This window comes from Callorhinchus milii, unplaced genomic scaffold (assembly GCF_018977255.1).
Source record: "Callorhinchus milii isolate IMCB2004 unplaced genomic scaffold, IMCB_Cmil_1.0 Scaffold3, whole genome shotgun sequence".
Taxonomy (NCBI): Eukaryota; Metazoa; Chordata; class Chondrichthyes; order Chimaeriformes; family Callorhinchidae; genus Callorhinchus; species Callorhinchus milii.
The window spans coordinates 98,098,811-98,111,046 of NW_024704744.1; the positions used below are offsets into that span (position 1 = coordinate 98,098,811).

Here is a 12,236-nt window from a genome sequence, read left to right on the forward strand (position 1 = left end):
CAGTTCTGGGTACGTACTTTAGGAATGATGTGAAAGTTTACTGAGAACTGGATCCTTTGCATTAAAATTGACGGTATATATATATATATATACTACATAGCAATTTCCATGTTATTTTATCAGACTCACTCAAATTATTACAATCAATTTATTAATTTACTTTGGAGAATCAAATGCAGTTCACTCAACTATTGAAATGCATTTCTTATATCTTCAGTCTCGTTGGAATTTGTTTACATAGTGGAATTAATATTTTTCTGACATCCATTTCTAAAGGTTTATATATGAAACTGATCACTTCAATGGGGTTGCAGAACTGCTCGAGATATTAGGAAGGTAAGTAATAATTTCCATTTAATAGCAGATAAATTATATTGCATCTATGTAATTAACGCTGGTATGACTTTTGTGAGAAAGTGAATCTGCTTAATCATTGAACCAAGCTGATCCGTGCTGCCCACAAAAAAGGTATTCTCCTTTGGTTAACTTTTCTTCATTGAATGTTCATGCTTAATGAAGGGTTTTTATGGTGTCAGTCTCTCTTGCGTTTCTTATTCTTAATTTTTTCCTTTTCTTTCTCATATGTTTACTTTATTGGCATATTCCTACTTCCTGCTAACTAAAATGAAGAGCCAGATATTTGAATTGTAGGTTAGATATTTTTGGTATTCTTCTCTGGTTATTATTAATGACCATTTCTAACACAAAGAGTCTTCTCATAGTTAATTTATTGAATGTCTCCTCCCCTCCCCCATCTGATTCCTTGAATAATTATTTTCTTTTCTGTAAACCAGTATTGATCACACTGCAAATGTAAAGCCTTTTGGGTAGTTAGAAAGCATCTGCATTTATTCAGTCTTGACAAGTCACTTGCTTGAAACTTCAAAAAAAACCACCTACATGTTTTATGTAGTTATCTAATCTGTATCTGAAATATTTTGCTATAATGTTCAAAAAGCCTTCATTCATGGTCAGCATTTTAATGCTCTCACCTGAGTGAGTAGTACCATTGGACAGTAAACTGACTTAGTATTCTGAAATTGTACTTATCCAAAAGCCAGCTGTTGCATTCGGCAACAGCTGCACAGGTGGTGGTGCCTTATTGCCTTGTTGAAGTTATCCTTATTTGGTGGAACATGGATACAGAATAATACTTCTTTCTTTGAAGGCTATACTTTGAACCATGCAATCTTTTCCCGTCCTGCAAATTCCTGCATTTCCCATTCTGACAACTGAAATTCCAGGCACATTGCAAGACTAAAATTTTTCCCCAGCTTTGATTGAAGTCTTAATAGTCCATTCCCATCCCACAAGAAAAAAATGAGACACACATTGAGAATTTTTTTTCTAAAAAAATCTCAGAATAAATAATATATTAAGCTTGGGTAAATTGTGAAGAAATTTTGCAAAAATAAATATTTCTGCAGAAAAATATTGATCTATTATTGTACAAGATTTAATTGAGCTCTAGTGAAATACTAACTTCCATATTTGTTTTCAGTATTATTAATGGCTTTGCACTGCCATTGAAAGCAGAACACAAACAGTTTCTAATGAAGGTCCTCATCCCTCTTCACACCGCGAGAGGCTTAGCTCTCTTTCATGCACAGGTATGCCATAGTTTCTATCAGTTTCAAACTAATCTGGTACCAAAACCTACTTTAATATATTTGAGTAATTAAAGACTACATACTAATTATCTGAAATAGAAACAGAAGAATCATAGCAGTTCAATTTGCATCTGATGATAGAAACACGGTTAACATTTTGGGAGTGATCCTTCATTAAAACACTTTTATTTTGCAGAGCTTTTGAAAAATTGAATAAACAGGCATTGAACCTCTGCATTCCTGAAACATAAGTAAAGTTTTGTTATTTGTCCAAACTTTGTTAACGATTGCTTTTGCAGCACACCTATTAAAAAAATATATATTTGGACTACCTATTTCACGAATGTACTAGCAGGAAGTAAAATCTGATACCCAGAAGTTGACCATTTTAGCTTCCTGCGCTTAAAAAGAAGGCAGGTTTCCGAGTCATCAGGTCAGCTCCAATATTTGCACACGTGCAGCAACAAGCAGGAAGTGATATTGGCAGTGGCCTGCTGATCTGGAATTTTAGTATGAGGACTGGCTTGCATGCAGGCAACAAGCCTTCCAGCTGTGTGCACGTGCAGTAAAACTGGCTATTGTGCTTATTAGTGCAGATTGAGATTTTATATATTGAGCACCATGCTATAACGAGACTCCATTGTAATTTATCAATATTTTGCATTCAGACATTAATTTAACGTTTATTTAATCTATAGGAAAGATTTGCTCACAAAATATACAGTCAATTCCCTTTACAGTATATTCTGTGAAGCGCTTTGAGTCGTCTCAAAGACCTGATAAGGCTCTATATCATATGCAAGGATTATTATTTGTTCAGTACATTTAGTACTTAATGCGGGTTACTGGGGGATATATATTCTGTTCAGGAGATGGAAAATCGGCTGTAGGGTGAGCTTTCAAGAAAGTAGCCAGGAAGCGACTCACCCCAGATTCTTATAAGGACCTGGGATAAAAAAAATACAGCCATGTGGGACTGGCAACAGAATGTGTGTAAGAACAGATTATTAACACATCCACACTTGTGGAACTTGGGTGCATTTATGGGCGCTGTGTCCAGAATGAATATATAGGAGTATAGTGGTTTTCAGTGGCAGGGCATCTCTTGTTGTGGGTATTTATTATAAGTTTAAAGATACCACGTGCTTGATTGGATTTGTTTTTAAATGATCGAGGCTGCCCTCTACTGGTGATTAGAACTTCCAGTATCATATAGAAGTGTACACTTGCTGCGTACTTTTTGTCGGTAAGTCCGGTTTTACTACTTCTGTGGGCGGATCAAATTAGCTTTTAGTTCAGTTTTCATTTAGACATTTAGACCATTTAGACAGCTTTTGGCTTTTACTGAAGCATCTTACCTAAGCATCTCTTGTAGACAGACTGAGATAGAGGATAGGGATACTTGATGCAAATTCCCTTATGTTAGTGAAAGTGCATTTTGGAAGTTAGGTGACTGAACCTAGTGTAGTGCCTGCTGAACAAAAATTGAATACGTTTGCTCTGGGACCCTACCCTGTGTGAGGGGGTGCTATATAAATGCAAGTTGTTGTTGTTGAATAGCATTGCACTGTTTGTCAATCTGTTTGTGCATTTAAAATGCTGAGATGTCAACAAACTCAAGTTTCCTGAGTTGGCATTTCGAATATGACTGGCTTGTTTCAGCAGAAGTGACATATTGATGAATACGACCATCATCACAGGTTATTACTCTGCATGTTGAGCAATGTTTGAATATTGTGCTTGGTTGTAGAGGATTGGATGTGTTTTGCCTATCCAGTCAATCTTCTGAAATTGTTGACACTGGAAAAATGCTGTAAGAAATCCTGAATTGAGATTGTCTCACTGACAGTGTTGTATTGAATTATTTTATTATTGTTCTTGAAATATTTAAGACGGAGCAATGGACCTGAAATTCTGCTGTATAGACTGTTTTGAATTTCATGCAGGAGTGATTCAGTTGAATCTGAATAGCGATATGATGTCAATACAGTGCTGGAACAACAAATGGTTTTCAGTCAGATAAAATTCAAATATTACATTACTTCTTTTAACGTTTTGAATACATTGAATTCTGCAACTTTATTCACTTAAGATGCACTGAAAATCCATGCCTGAGATTTCTGTTGACCATTGTACATAAAAGTGGCTGCATTAACACCAGTGATTTTTCTTTCTTTCCATTGGTATTTAGAGCTAGGAAGGATGGATGTGATTCATTTCTTTCACTTTTTTTTTCAGCTGGCTTATTGTGTGGTACAGTTCTTGGAAAAAGATGCAACACTCACAGAACCGGTAGGTTTTGACATCAACTTCTAATAATTCCAATATTAATATTGCAACATTTGTGTTGCCTGCTGTGCACCTATCAAAGTCTCAAAACCATGTTTGTCATATGTCGTATTACCAACTTAGCTCATTGGCAGGACATGGAGAGGCAGACCAGTTACTGGGGCAGGGTATCTTCCCACCTGACTCCTGTTAAACACATAAGCCCGACCACGATGGATAGGTGATCCTTGCTGGACAAGCAAAGGATAGCTTGGCAGATGGTGCTAGTTAAATTGCAGCAGGACTTAAATGTACCTTTTGGGTTCCCAAACCTTAGATCTTGCCTATTATTTTGTAGAATTTGCTAGGCAGGGTGTGCCCCTCTGGGGAGGGAAAGCACACTTTCCATCTGTGTGACCACAATCATTGGAAACTGGATTGAGAATCCCCATTAGTGCTTTTATGCAACACAGTTCTGAATAGAAGAGATGGTCGTCACATGAATCTGGGCTAGATTCAATCGCAAAATGAGAGAACTATTTACTATTCCCCTCAAACTTGCGTCTCATTGAAGGCTTTGCTATTCTAATTATGCATTATTATAGAGGTAAAATTTATGCAATTCCAAAACAGTTAATATTTTCCCAAGATTTATTGGCTCACAGTTGTGCGCTCCTAAACCACAAAAAAAAATTTCCTCCAAATAGGGAGGAATTTCTTCCCTTCCAATTTTAAGGCAAATTAATCCATTTTATCTGTAGGGTAGAGTTTACATTATTAACTACTTTGTACTTGTAGCTTACTTTCAGCCTGAACTGCATTTTGTTTTAATTAGCTTTGTTTGCTTAAATTTTGAACAAGCAAGTTTTCTTCCAGAATAATTGAATGAATAGAGTTGAGTAACTTTGCTTAGTGTGTTGCTTTCTTTCAAATGAGTTACAGATCTGGAACAAAACCGAGCCATTTCTGAAGTTCCTGCAGAATTGAGACGCCATGTAGCATTCGAACAACTCCAGGAATAATTTTTAAGCATTATTCTCTCTCCCAATAAATTTGGGCTTGTGTCATAACATAGTCAAGAGACCATAATTAAAAGGTGCAGTAGAAATCCACTATGAAAGGAGTGCAAACGCTGAGGATCAAGATGAGGGATGAGTTAGACTCAGGTAAGAGTAGGGTTCAGTGATGATAGCTGAAGCTAGAGAGAATCCGTGTGGGGCCATAAGCACTTGAATTATGTCTGAGAGCAAATCTCTCATGAGTGTTCAGCACTTAACGCTGCAAAAGAGCAATCAGAACGGAGTTAAATGCTAGGTTTTAGCCCATCACTGGTATCAAGTCTCAAGTGGAGTCCTGTAGCTCAGCGGTTAGAGCACTCGCCTCGCAAGCCAGAGATCTGGGTTCAGTTCCTGTCAGGGCGCAATGTTGGCAAGTTTCCTTACTCCACACGCCTCTGTTTACCGAGCAGTAAGTAGGAACCCAGTTGTGAGTCGATGGGGGGTTTGCGTTTCCAGGGGTAATAATTCCTTTAAAAAAAATGGTCATTTCAGTCCATGACTGTTTGTGGGACGCTGCTGTGCGCAATTGGCTGCTACGTTTCGCCCACAAAATGTACAGTCAATTCACTTTACAGTACATCTGAGAAGCGCTTTGAGACTTCTCGAAGACGTGATAATGTGCTATATCCCTATAAGGATTATTTATTGTATATCAGAGTACGCAATAAGGCTGGAGAGGATAGTGGAAACCAGTGAAATATAACTATAAAGTTACAGAAAATATTTTCCTCCCCTCTCCACCTTTGCCAAGAATAGATTTGATCAATTTTGAGCAAAAAATTGAAGGAGGAGGAAAATGTTTTCTACAACTTGTATCGTTAAGAACAGGTTTGATCTGTAGAGAAGGTCAAGGTGTGTGGCGTGCGCCTTGGAGCACTGTTTACCAATACTTCATGGACATAGCACATGTTGCAGGACATGATGTCATCCCAATGACCTAGAAATTAGCATTTTTTAGCACAGGAAGTCGGATAGTCTGTTAAAAGTTCATTATACTTCCGGTAGCCACAGGGCGAGTTTGTGCTTTAGAGAGGTATTTAATAAGTGGAATGCCCTGAAATAGAAGATTTACAGCACAGAAGGTCGTTCATCCAATTATTTTATTGCAGTAATAACATTTTGTTTTTGTTTTTGCAATCAGGAATGCTTTTGATTTCTGTGTAATTCTACATGAATTTTAGGAAAGGAAACCATACCTTTCAAATGTTTTACCATTATTGTATAATTGCTTGATCAAGATTCAAATATATCTGCACTTGATGATCAAAAACATTATTATTCAGTCTTCTCCATACTATAATACTTTTCCCCCAATTAGGTAGTTTGTAAAAGCAATGATTTGTAAATTATATGTTGATACCACAGTCTACAAATTGCAGTATTCAGAGTTTTTCAATTTTTTGTGTGCTTTATTCTATTTATTTTTCTTCCTAGGTTATTAGAGGATTACTAAAATTTTGGCCCAAGACAGTTAGTCAAAAAGAGGTAGGTTTATACTGGTATTCAAGTGGATCACATAAATATATATTTCTGTGCTATACAGTGTTGAGTCCTTCCATTATTTGCAATGGTTTTTGTAAATCAGTTTTGTTTCCCATAAATAGTAAAAACAGTACTTTGTAAGATGATGTTCTTATGACTACCTCAAATCTGAATGCATCTATTCAAGAGAATTTTTTTTTAACCAGTGCTCCCATAATTCAATGGTTAAATGCACTATGATCCAGAGCTATAGTGATGAAGAAAGATCTCTTGTTTGATCCCTAATCTCTGCAGTTATCTTGTTTCCACTCACCCACGTTGATGGTGGTGATCCAAAAATAGTCTCCAGTGTCTCCAGGGCAAGGAAAAAATTGGTTACAATTTTTGCTCCTAATCACGATCCAACAGGGAACTCTGTTGGATGTAATCGTGTATATAAATCTTCCATCGCTCACTGTTCAGGCTTCATTACCTGTGAAACTGTATCTGGCCATGAGATACTGCCTTGAGACATTGCGGAATAGCGGGTCTTGTCTGGAATATGCGCATTTGGATTGCCTTATTTGGATGTCAATGGAAACTTTATGGTGATGCACCAACCAAAGATTTTTTTTAAAAAAGTTTGTTTCAATAAGAATTGTAGGCATATTTTTGGCTTCATTAGTAAGTGTGATTTTACAATGTGCAAAAGAAAATGTTTTTTCTTTATATTTTATCTATTAATTAGTGCAATAATCCATCCAACAGTAAGAGCTTGGAGCTGTCCTCCCTTGATTAATAGTACTGTGTGAATGTAAATTGTGTTGTAATACTAAATGTCTGCTCCTAGGTCATGTATCTGGGTGAAGTAGAAGAAATTTTGGATGTGATAGAACCTTCTCAGTTTAAAAAGATCCAAGAGCCTTTATTCAAGCAAATAGCCAAGTGTGTATCAAACCCACATTTCCAGGTAAGCAACCAGCCTGTGACTCTTTAGCAAAGGTGTAAAAATTGTATGATTTCACTATACATTGAGTAAGTATTCATTACTTTTTGAGATTTTAAGTGAATTTGTTTGTCTCTAGGTTGCAGAAAGAGCTTTATATTTCTGGAATAATGAGTATATTCTTAGTCTGATTGAAGAGAACACTGACAAAATCCTACCAATTATGTTTGGTAGCTTATACAGAATCTCCAAGGAGCACTGGAATCCGTATGTATCCTGTTTTTCAAAATGTATTATGAATTTTTATGTTGTCATTAGTTTGCATCTTTCAACAGTTCAGTGACAGCTTTGTATTTATATGGGGCAACCCCATTATAACGTCCCCGATTTAATGCGGCTTTGCTTATAGTGCTGATGTCCTGTGGATCTGCACTCACAGGTAACGCCCAGCTTCCCAGCACTGACTTACTGGCTCCCACACTGGGTGCCCTGATGACCGTAAAGTCAACCATTTTTTTCACACATTATATTGCAGCCTCTGAGGTAATGGACCCAACCAGTACATTATCCTACAATTTACGTTTAAATAGCGCCTTGCACGTCAAGAGGACGTCTTGAAGCATTTGACGCTGCTGGCGGGCACCTGAGCTTGGGGTGATGAGGGGGAAGATGATCAAATGGGGTTACCATTTGCAATCGTAAAATTTTAAATGTTGTTTTAAAAAAAGCTCCAGTATAACCTTTGTATCGCTCTGATCTTGTGTACATCCATCTTGCGGCAAACTCTTATAAATTTGTGAAAAAATTCTTCTTTTACAGCACCATTGTAGCACTTGTTTACAATGTATTAAAAACGTTAATGGAGATGAATGGGGCACTGTTTGATGAACTCACAGTATCATACAAAACAGAAAGACAGCGGTATGTGATAACATTTTGTTTCTCTTTCCCCATTTTTTAATGTATTGCAAGGATTATTTTTCTATCAATATGATTATTTTAGATGTCTAGAGATGTGGAATCATCTGCAATGCAGTTTAAAAAAATGTGTGGGGTATCTGTAAGAACAAAAATCATTGTTAATGCTTACATTGTATAATGCTGTCAACAGAAGCCACCTTTATGATGAAAAAGGTTTTCTATGGTTCTTTGAATTCATAAGATAACCAGAAAGTGTGTTCTATGTAAAATCATTTAATTGTTCTTGCATTTGTGAAATCTGTTTTATATTTTAAATTAATCGATTCTAGAAAATAGCTTATCTGACAATTTGTGTACAAGTCTTTATTTCCAAGATGCTTTTGGTATATAATAAATAAGATGGCAAATGAGTTAGAAAAGTTAAGAGGCAAATAAGTAATGTCCTGCTTTTTAATGTGCTGCAGTTACTTCACAGCACAACCAACATCCTATCCTGAATATGTTTCATTTTTTAGTGAAAAGAAGAAAGAACAGGAGCGTGAGGAGCTTTGGAAGAAGCTTGAAGAGTTGCAGCTGAAGAATGATCAGGAACTTGTTGAAAAGCAGACCAACACCTACAATGCACAAATTGCTCACAACAATAATCCAAGTGCCAAATGGCAATGAACCGTTGATTTCCAGCTGCTGGCTAGGAGTAATGGAGTATTTTTCTTCACGTGTTTTGGAACATACTGGACAAACACAAGATAAAACAAAAACTTCAGTATACTTCCAAAATTAAAAGGCCAATTTTTTTTGGCAAGCTGTAAATTATGTTGAAAGGAAAACAATACGGACTTTGAACATTACTGTGTGACCCACATGTTTGTAATTTTGTCTGATCATGAGTTTATTATGTCACTTTTTAGAGTTCACAGAAAATAAATGAATTTATCATTTGTGACCAGAGTGAGAATAATTGAGTGGTGAAATTATGACTTGAAAGAATTTTTTGATTGTGCTGCATATAGAAAATTAGTCAGCTATTTAAATACAGATTTTTCCCTATTTTATATGTGCTTCTCACAATGCTGCAAAACTCGAGTAATGACCATGAAGAGTGAATTATATGTACACAGAAATCATAACTAGAAAGTTGAGCACAAAATATTGTATGTTTTTTTCTTCAACTAGTCTTTCTGATACCTTGTCAGAGTACCATTCCATTCTGTAACCCTTAGGACCGTGTGGAACTGTTTTGTAATGAGACACCTTTGAGGGGTTTTGAGCAGCATTCAATAAAGCCTACATAATGTTTGTACTTGGATCTCAATGTTTTATTCTATGTAATGAAGCCTGTAAAGCCTATCTATTAACACATTTTTAATAGCATTGTATAAATCAATGACCACATGTTGTAAGCATTGATGTCTGTATGTTCAGTTTCTGGAAATCCTGGAAACTAGGAAGTTGTACAATGGGTTGGCACATAACCCGTCGCTGCTCAACTTGGGTTCAGAACAACGCCATTCAGATGATGGAAGTCTCCTCTCCCCGCTGACTGCAACGAACCGCCAAGAAGTAAACGGAGTTGATCTTGAGCCATGTTGCTGGTCGGCACAGGACCACAGAACACCACGTGCACAAATTGGTGAAGTTCGAGGTTCTTGCTTGAGACGACTGCTACAGTTCCAAGTTGGAAACATTCGTATTGCTTAGGGAGAATTGAGCTTCATTTTGCACTGGACGTGAGGCACCTTAACAAAAGTGGAGAAGAGTGTTCAATGCTCTGGCAGTAACATCCCTTCATGATGTCTTGGAACAGGACAATCTGCCTCTGTCCAATGCTGGAGAATGTGCAAGGAATACCAGTACGACACACTCGTCATCCTGAAATTTCTTGGGTCAAAATATGACAGACTAGTAATTTGTGTTATACCCAGTAAATGGGGCATGGTTCAATATGTTATCACTGAACCATATCAAAAACATTTTGGGCCTGAAACGCACCTCCCTCTGGGCTCGCTCCTTAGGATTTATATTGTAAAATTAGAGAGACCATTTGAGGAGCAGGAGTTGAAAGGCAAGGGCTATAACTTGTGGGGGAAAAAGCTGTGTGATAAGGAATGAATGATTAGAAGCACTCTAGATAGGCTGCTTAACGTTCCTAATGGTAACTGCTATGCAGAACAATGAAATGTTAAGGCACTCTTATGCTCAATAAGCATTAGGAATTTAAGAGTATGATGGTTGATAAAATTTAAGCAGTAAAAGCATTGTACATTTACAGCGGATTGTGGCGAAAACAGTGTTAGAAACAGGAAATTGACAGGCGAGCTTTCAAGGCAGTTAAAGATCAAATTGCACCACAAACCATTACGTGATCTATTCATGTTAATTGAAATCTTGTTATAGTTCTAAATGTGTGCCTGAGCACCTTTATATGGGGAGTTTCTAGGTTTTATCTAAAATATAACTACTTTTTTGTGTCAGATATGAACAGCTGGCTCTTGCCATTGAACCCCATAACTTAAATCAAAAGTGCTATTGAATTTATCTTTTTTTAAAAAAAACAGTAATATTGAATGTATATTCTAAAGTAATGTCTATTAAATTTTATCCATTTTGACTTGCTGAATAAAATGTTGGTCTTACATGGGTGTTGATGTACTTTATGCAGATTAAATATTTTATGGAAGTTGCCAGATGTGTTTGAAATATCTGCAATTTTCTTGTGGTCAAGCTGTCAGCTACTACTAGCCTTAACATCTAGAACTCCCTGCCTCCAATCTTCTGTCTTCTGCTCTCTGTTTTTGTATTTAAATCATTAAAACCTCCCTCTTTGACCAAGATATAGTCGCTTACCTTTCCATCATCTCTTCTTGCTTCACCCCTTCAGCATCCAACCAAAGGTATCATGCGCTGAGATAACAATAATAACCCTTGTGTTTGATACAGCGCCTTATCACGTCTTCGAGATGTCTCAAAGCGCTTCACAGAATACACTGTACAGTGAATTGACTATTTATGCTATATGAAAATTATAAATGTTTCACAAGTTGCATTAAAGGTTTATTGAAGTTTGTCAATTAGCATCTGTAGATTCCATGCAAATTCATCTTATGGATAAGTGTTTGGAGAGAGAATGCAATGTGAGCCATTGACTATATTAATTTTCAGTTGTTGGAAACAGCAAATCTTTGGATTGTGAAATGAACGCTGCTAACTATCCTGTTGTGGTTTATTTAAAACCATAAGAGATTGTAGATTGTAGCTAATTCAGATCAATAGAGTCGGGTCTATTATCTGAATAGACTGACAAAATTAATGTAGGGAAGTTTAAAGATTAGAAGTACTGCATTTGAGACCTGTTTGCCCGTTTTACTGAATAAGATTTGTTATCCTGAGCAGATTTGATTTTCGCTTTAATAATTGAACAAAGACGTGTAAAGGTTTCCTTATTACACTGAGTTGACTGAGGCCACTACAGTTAATGTAAACCCCAAACCTTGTGAATTGTTTTTTTTCCCCCATTGTTATACTTGAAGAACTTTTGTGTCTGTTTTCACCTGTGAAAGGCTGTTAAAACTGTTTTAAAAAGAAATGCAAGGGAAACGTCAATACTGTTTTAAGAAGAAAAAAAATCAACAGTAAGGTATTCATTGGCTGAGAATTTGAGTCAAGGAAAAATGTGTACCGAACAATCTAGTGCATTGCCTCAAGTGGTTTTAGTATGAAATGTAATACAGGATTATTTTGAGTGCAAAATTCTAAATGGTGATTTAATTAGGCAAGTTTTCCACTTGCTGTATAAAGATGCATAATCTATTTCTGCTCATACTCCCCTGGAGAATGTGGGGAGTGTGAAAAGGACAAATAAAACATCAAAACTAATAATAATGGCTAAAACTACAGTCACCTTAAATGCTGAGATGTTTTGAAATACGATACAAGGATTGTTTTAGGTAACAGATTGCCCTTTCGCTTCCAAAA

The 12,236-nt window shown here is 36.5% G+C and overlaps 1 protein-coding gene across 1 annotated transcript in view; it reads left to right on the top strand.

The window, feature by feature from the left end:
• Window positions 1-9,570, top strand: part of ppp2r5a (protein phosphatase 2, regulatory subunit B', alpha isoform) — a 49,844-nt gene extending 40,274 nt beyond the window's left edge. The window contains exons 6-13 of the mRNA XM_042333018.1: window positions 277-336; window positions 1,502-1,610; window positions 3,849-3,902; window positions 6,371-6,421; window positions 7,248-7,367; window positions 7,483-7,610; window positions 8,163-8,264; window positions 8,780-9,570. Of these exons, the coding sequence (XP_042188952.1) occupies window positions 277-336; window positions 1,502-1,610; window positions 3,849-3,902; window positions 6,371-6,421; window positions 7,248-7,367; window positions 7,483-7,610; window positions 8,163-8,264; window positions 8,780-8,930 (775 nt within the window). The 3' untranslated portion in view covers window positions 8,931-9,570. The remainder of the gene's footprint in view (window positions 1-276; window positions 337-1,501; window positions 1,611-3,848; window positions 3,903-6,370; window positions 6,422-7,247; window positions 7,368-7,482; window positions 7,611-8,162; window positions 8,265-8,779) is intronic.
• Window positions 9,571-12,236: the final 2,666 nt, after the last annotated feature.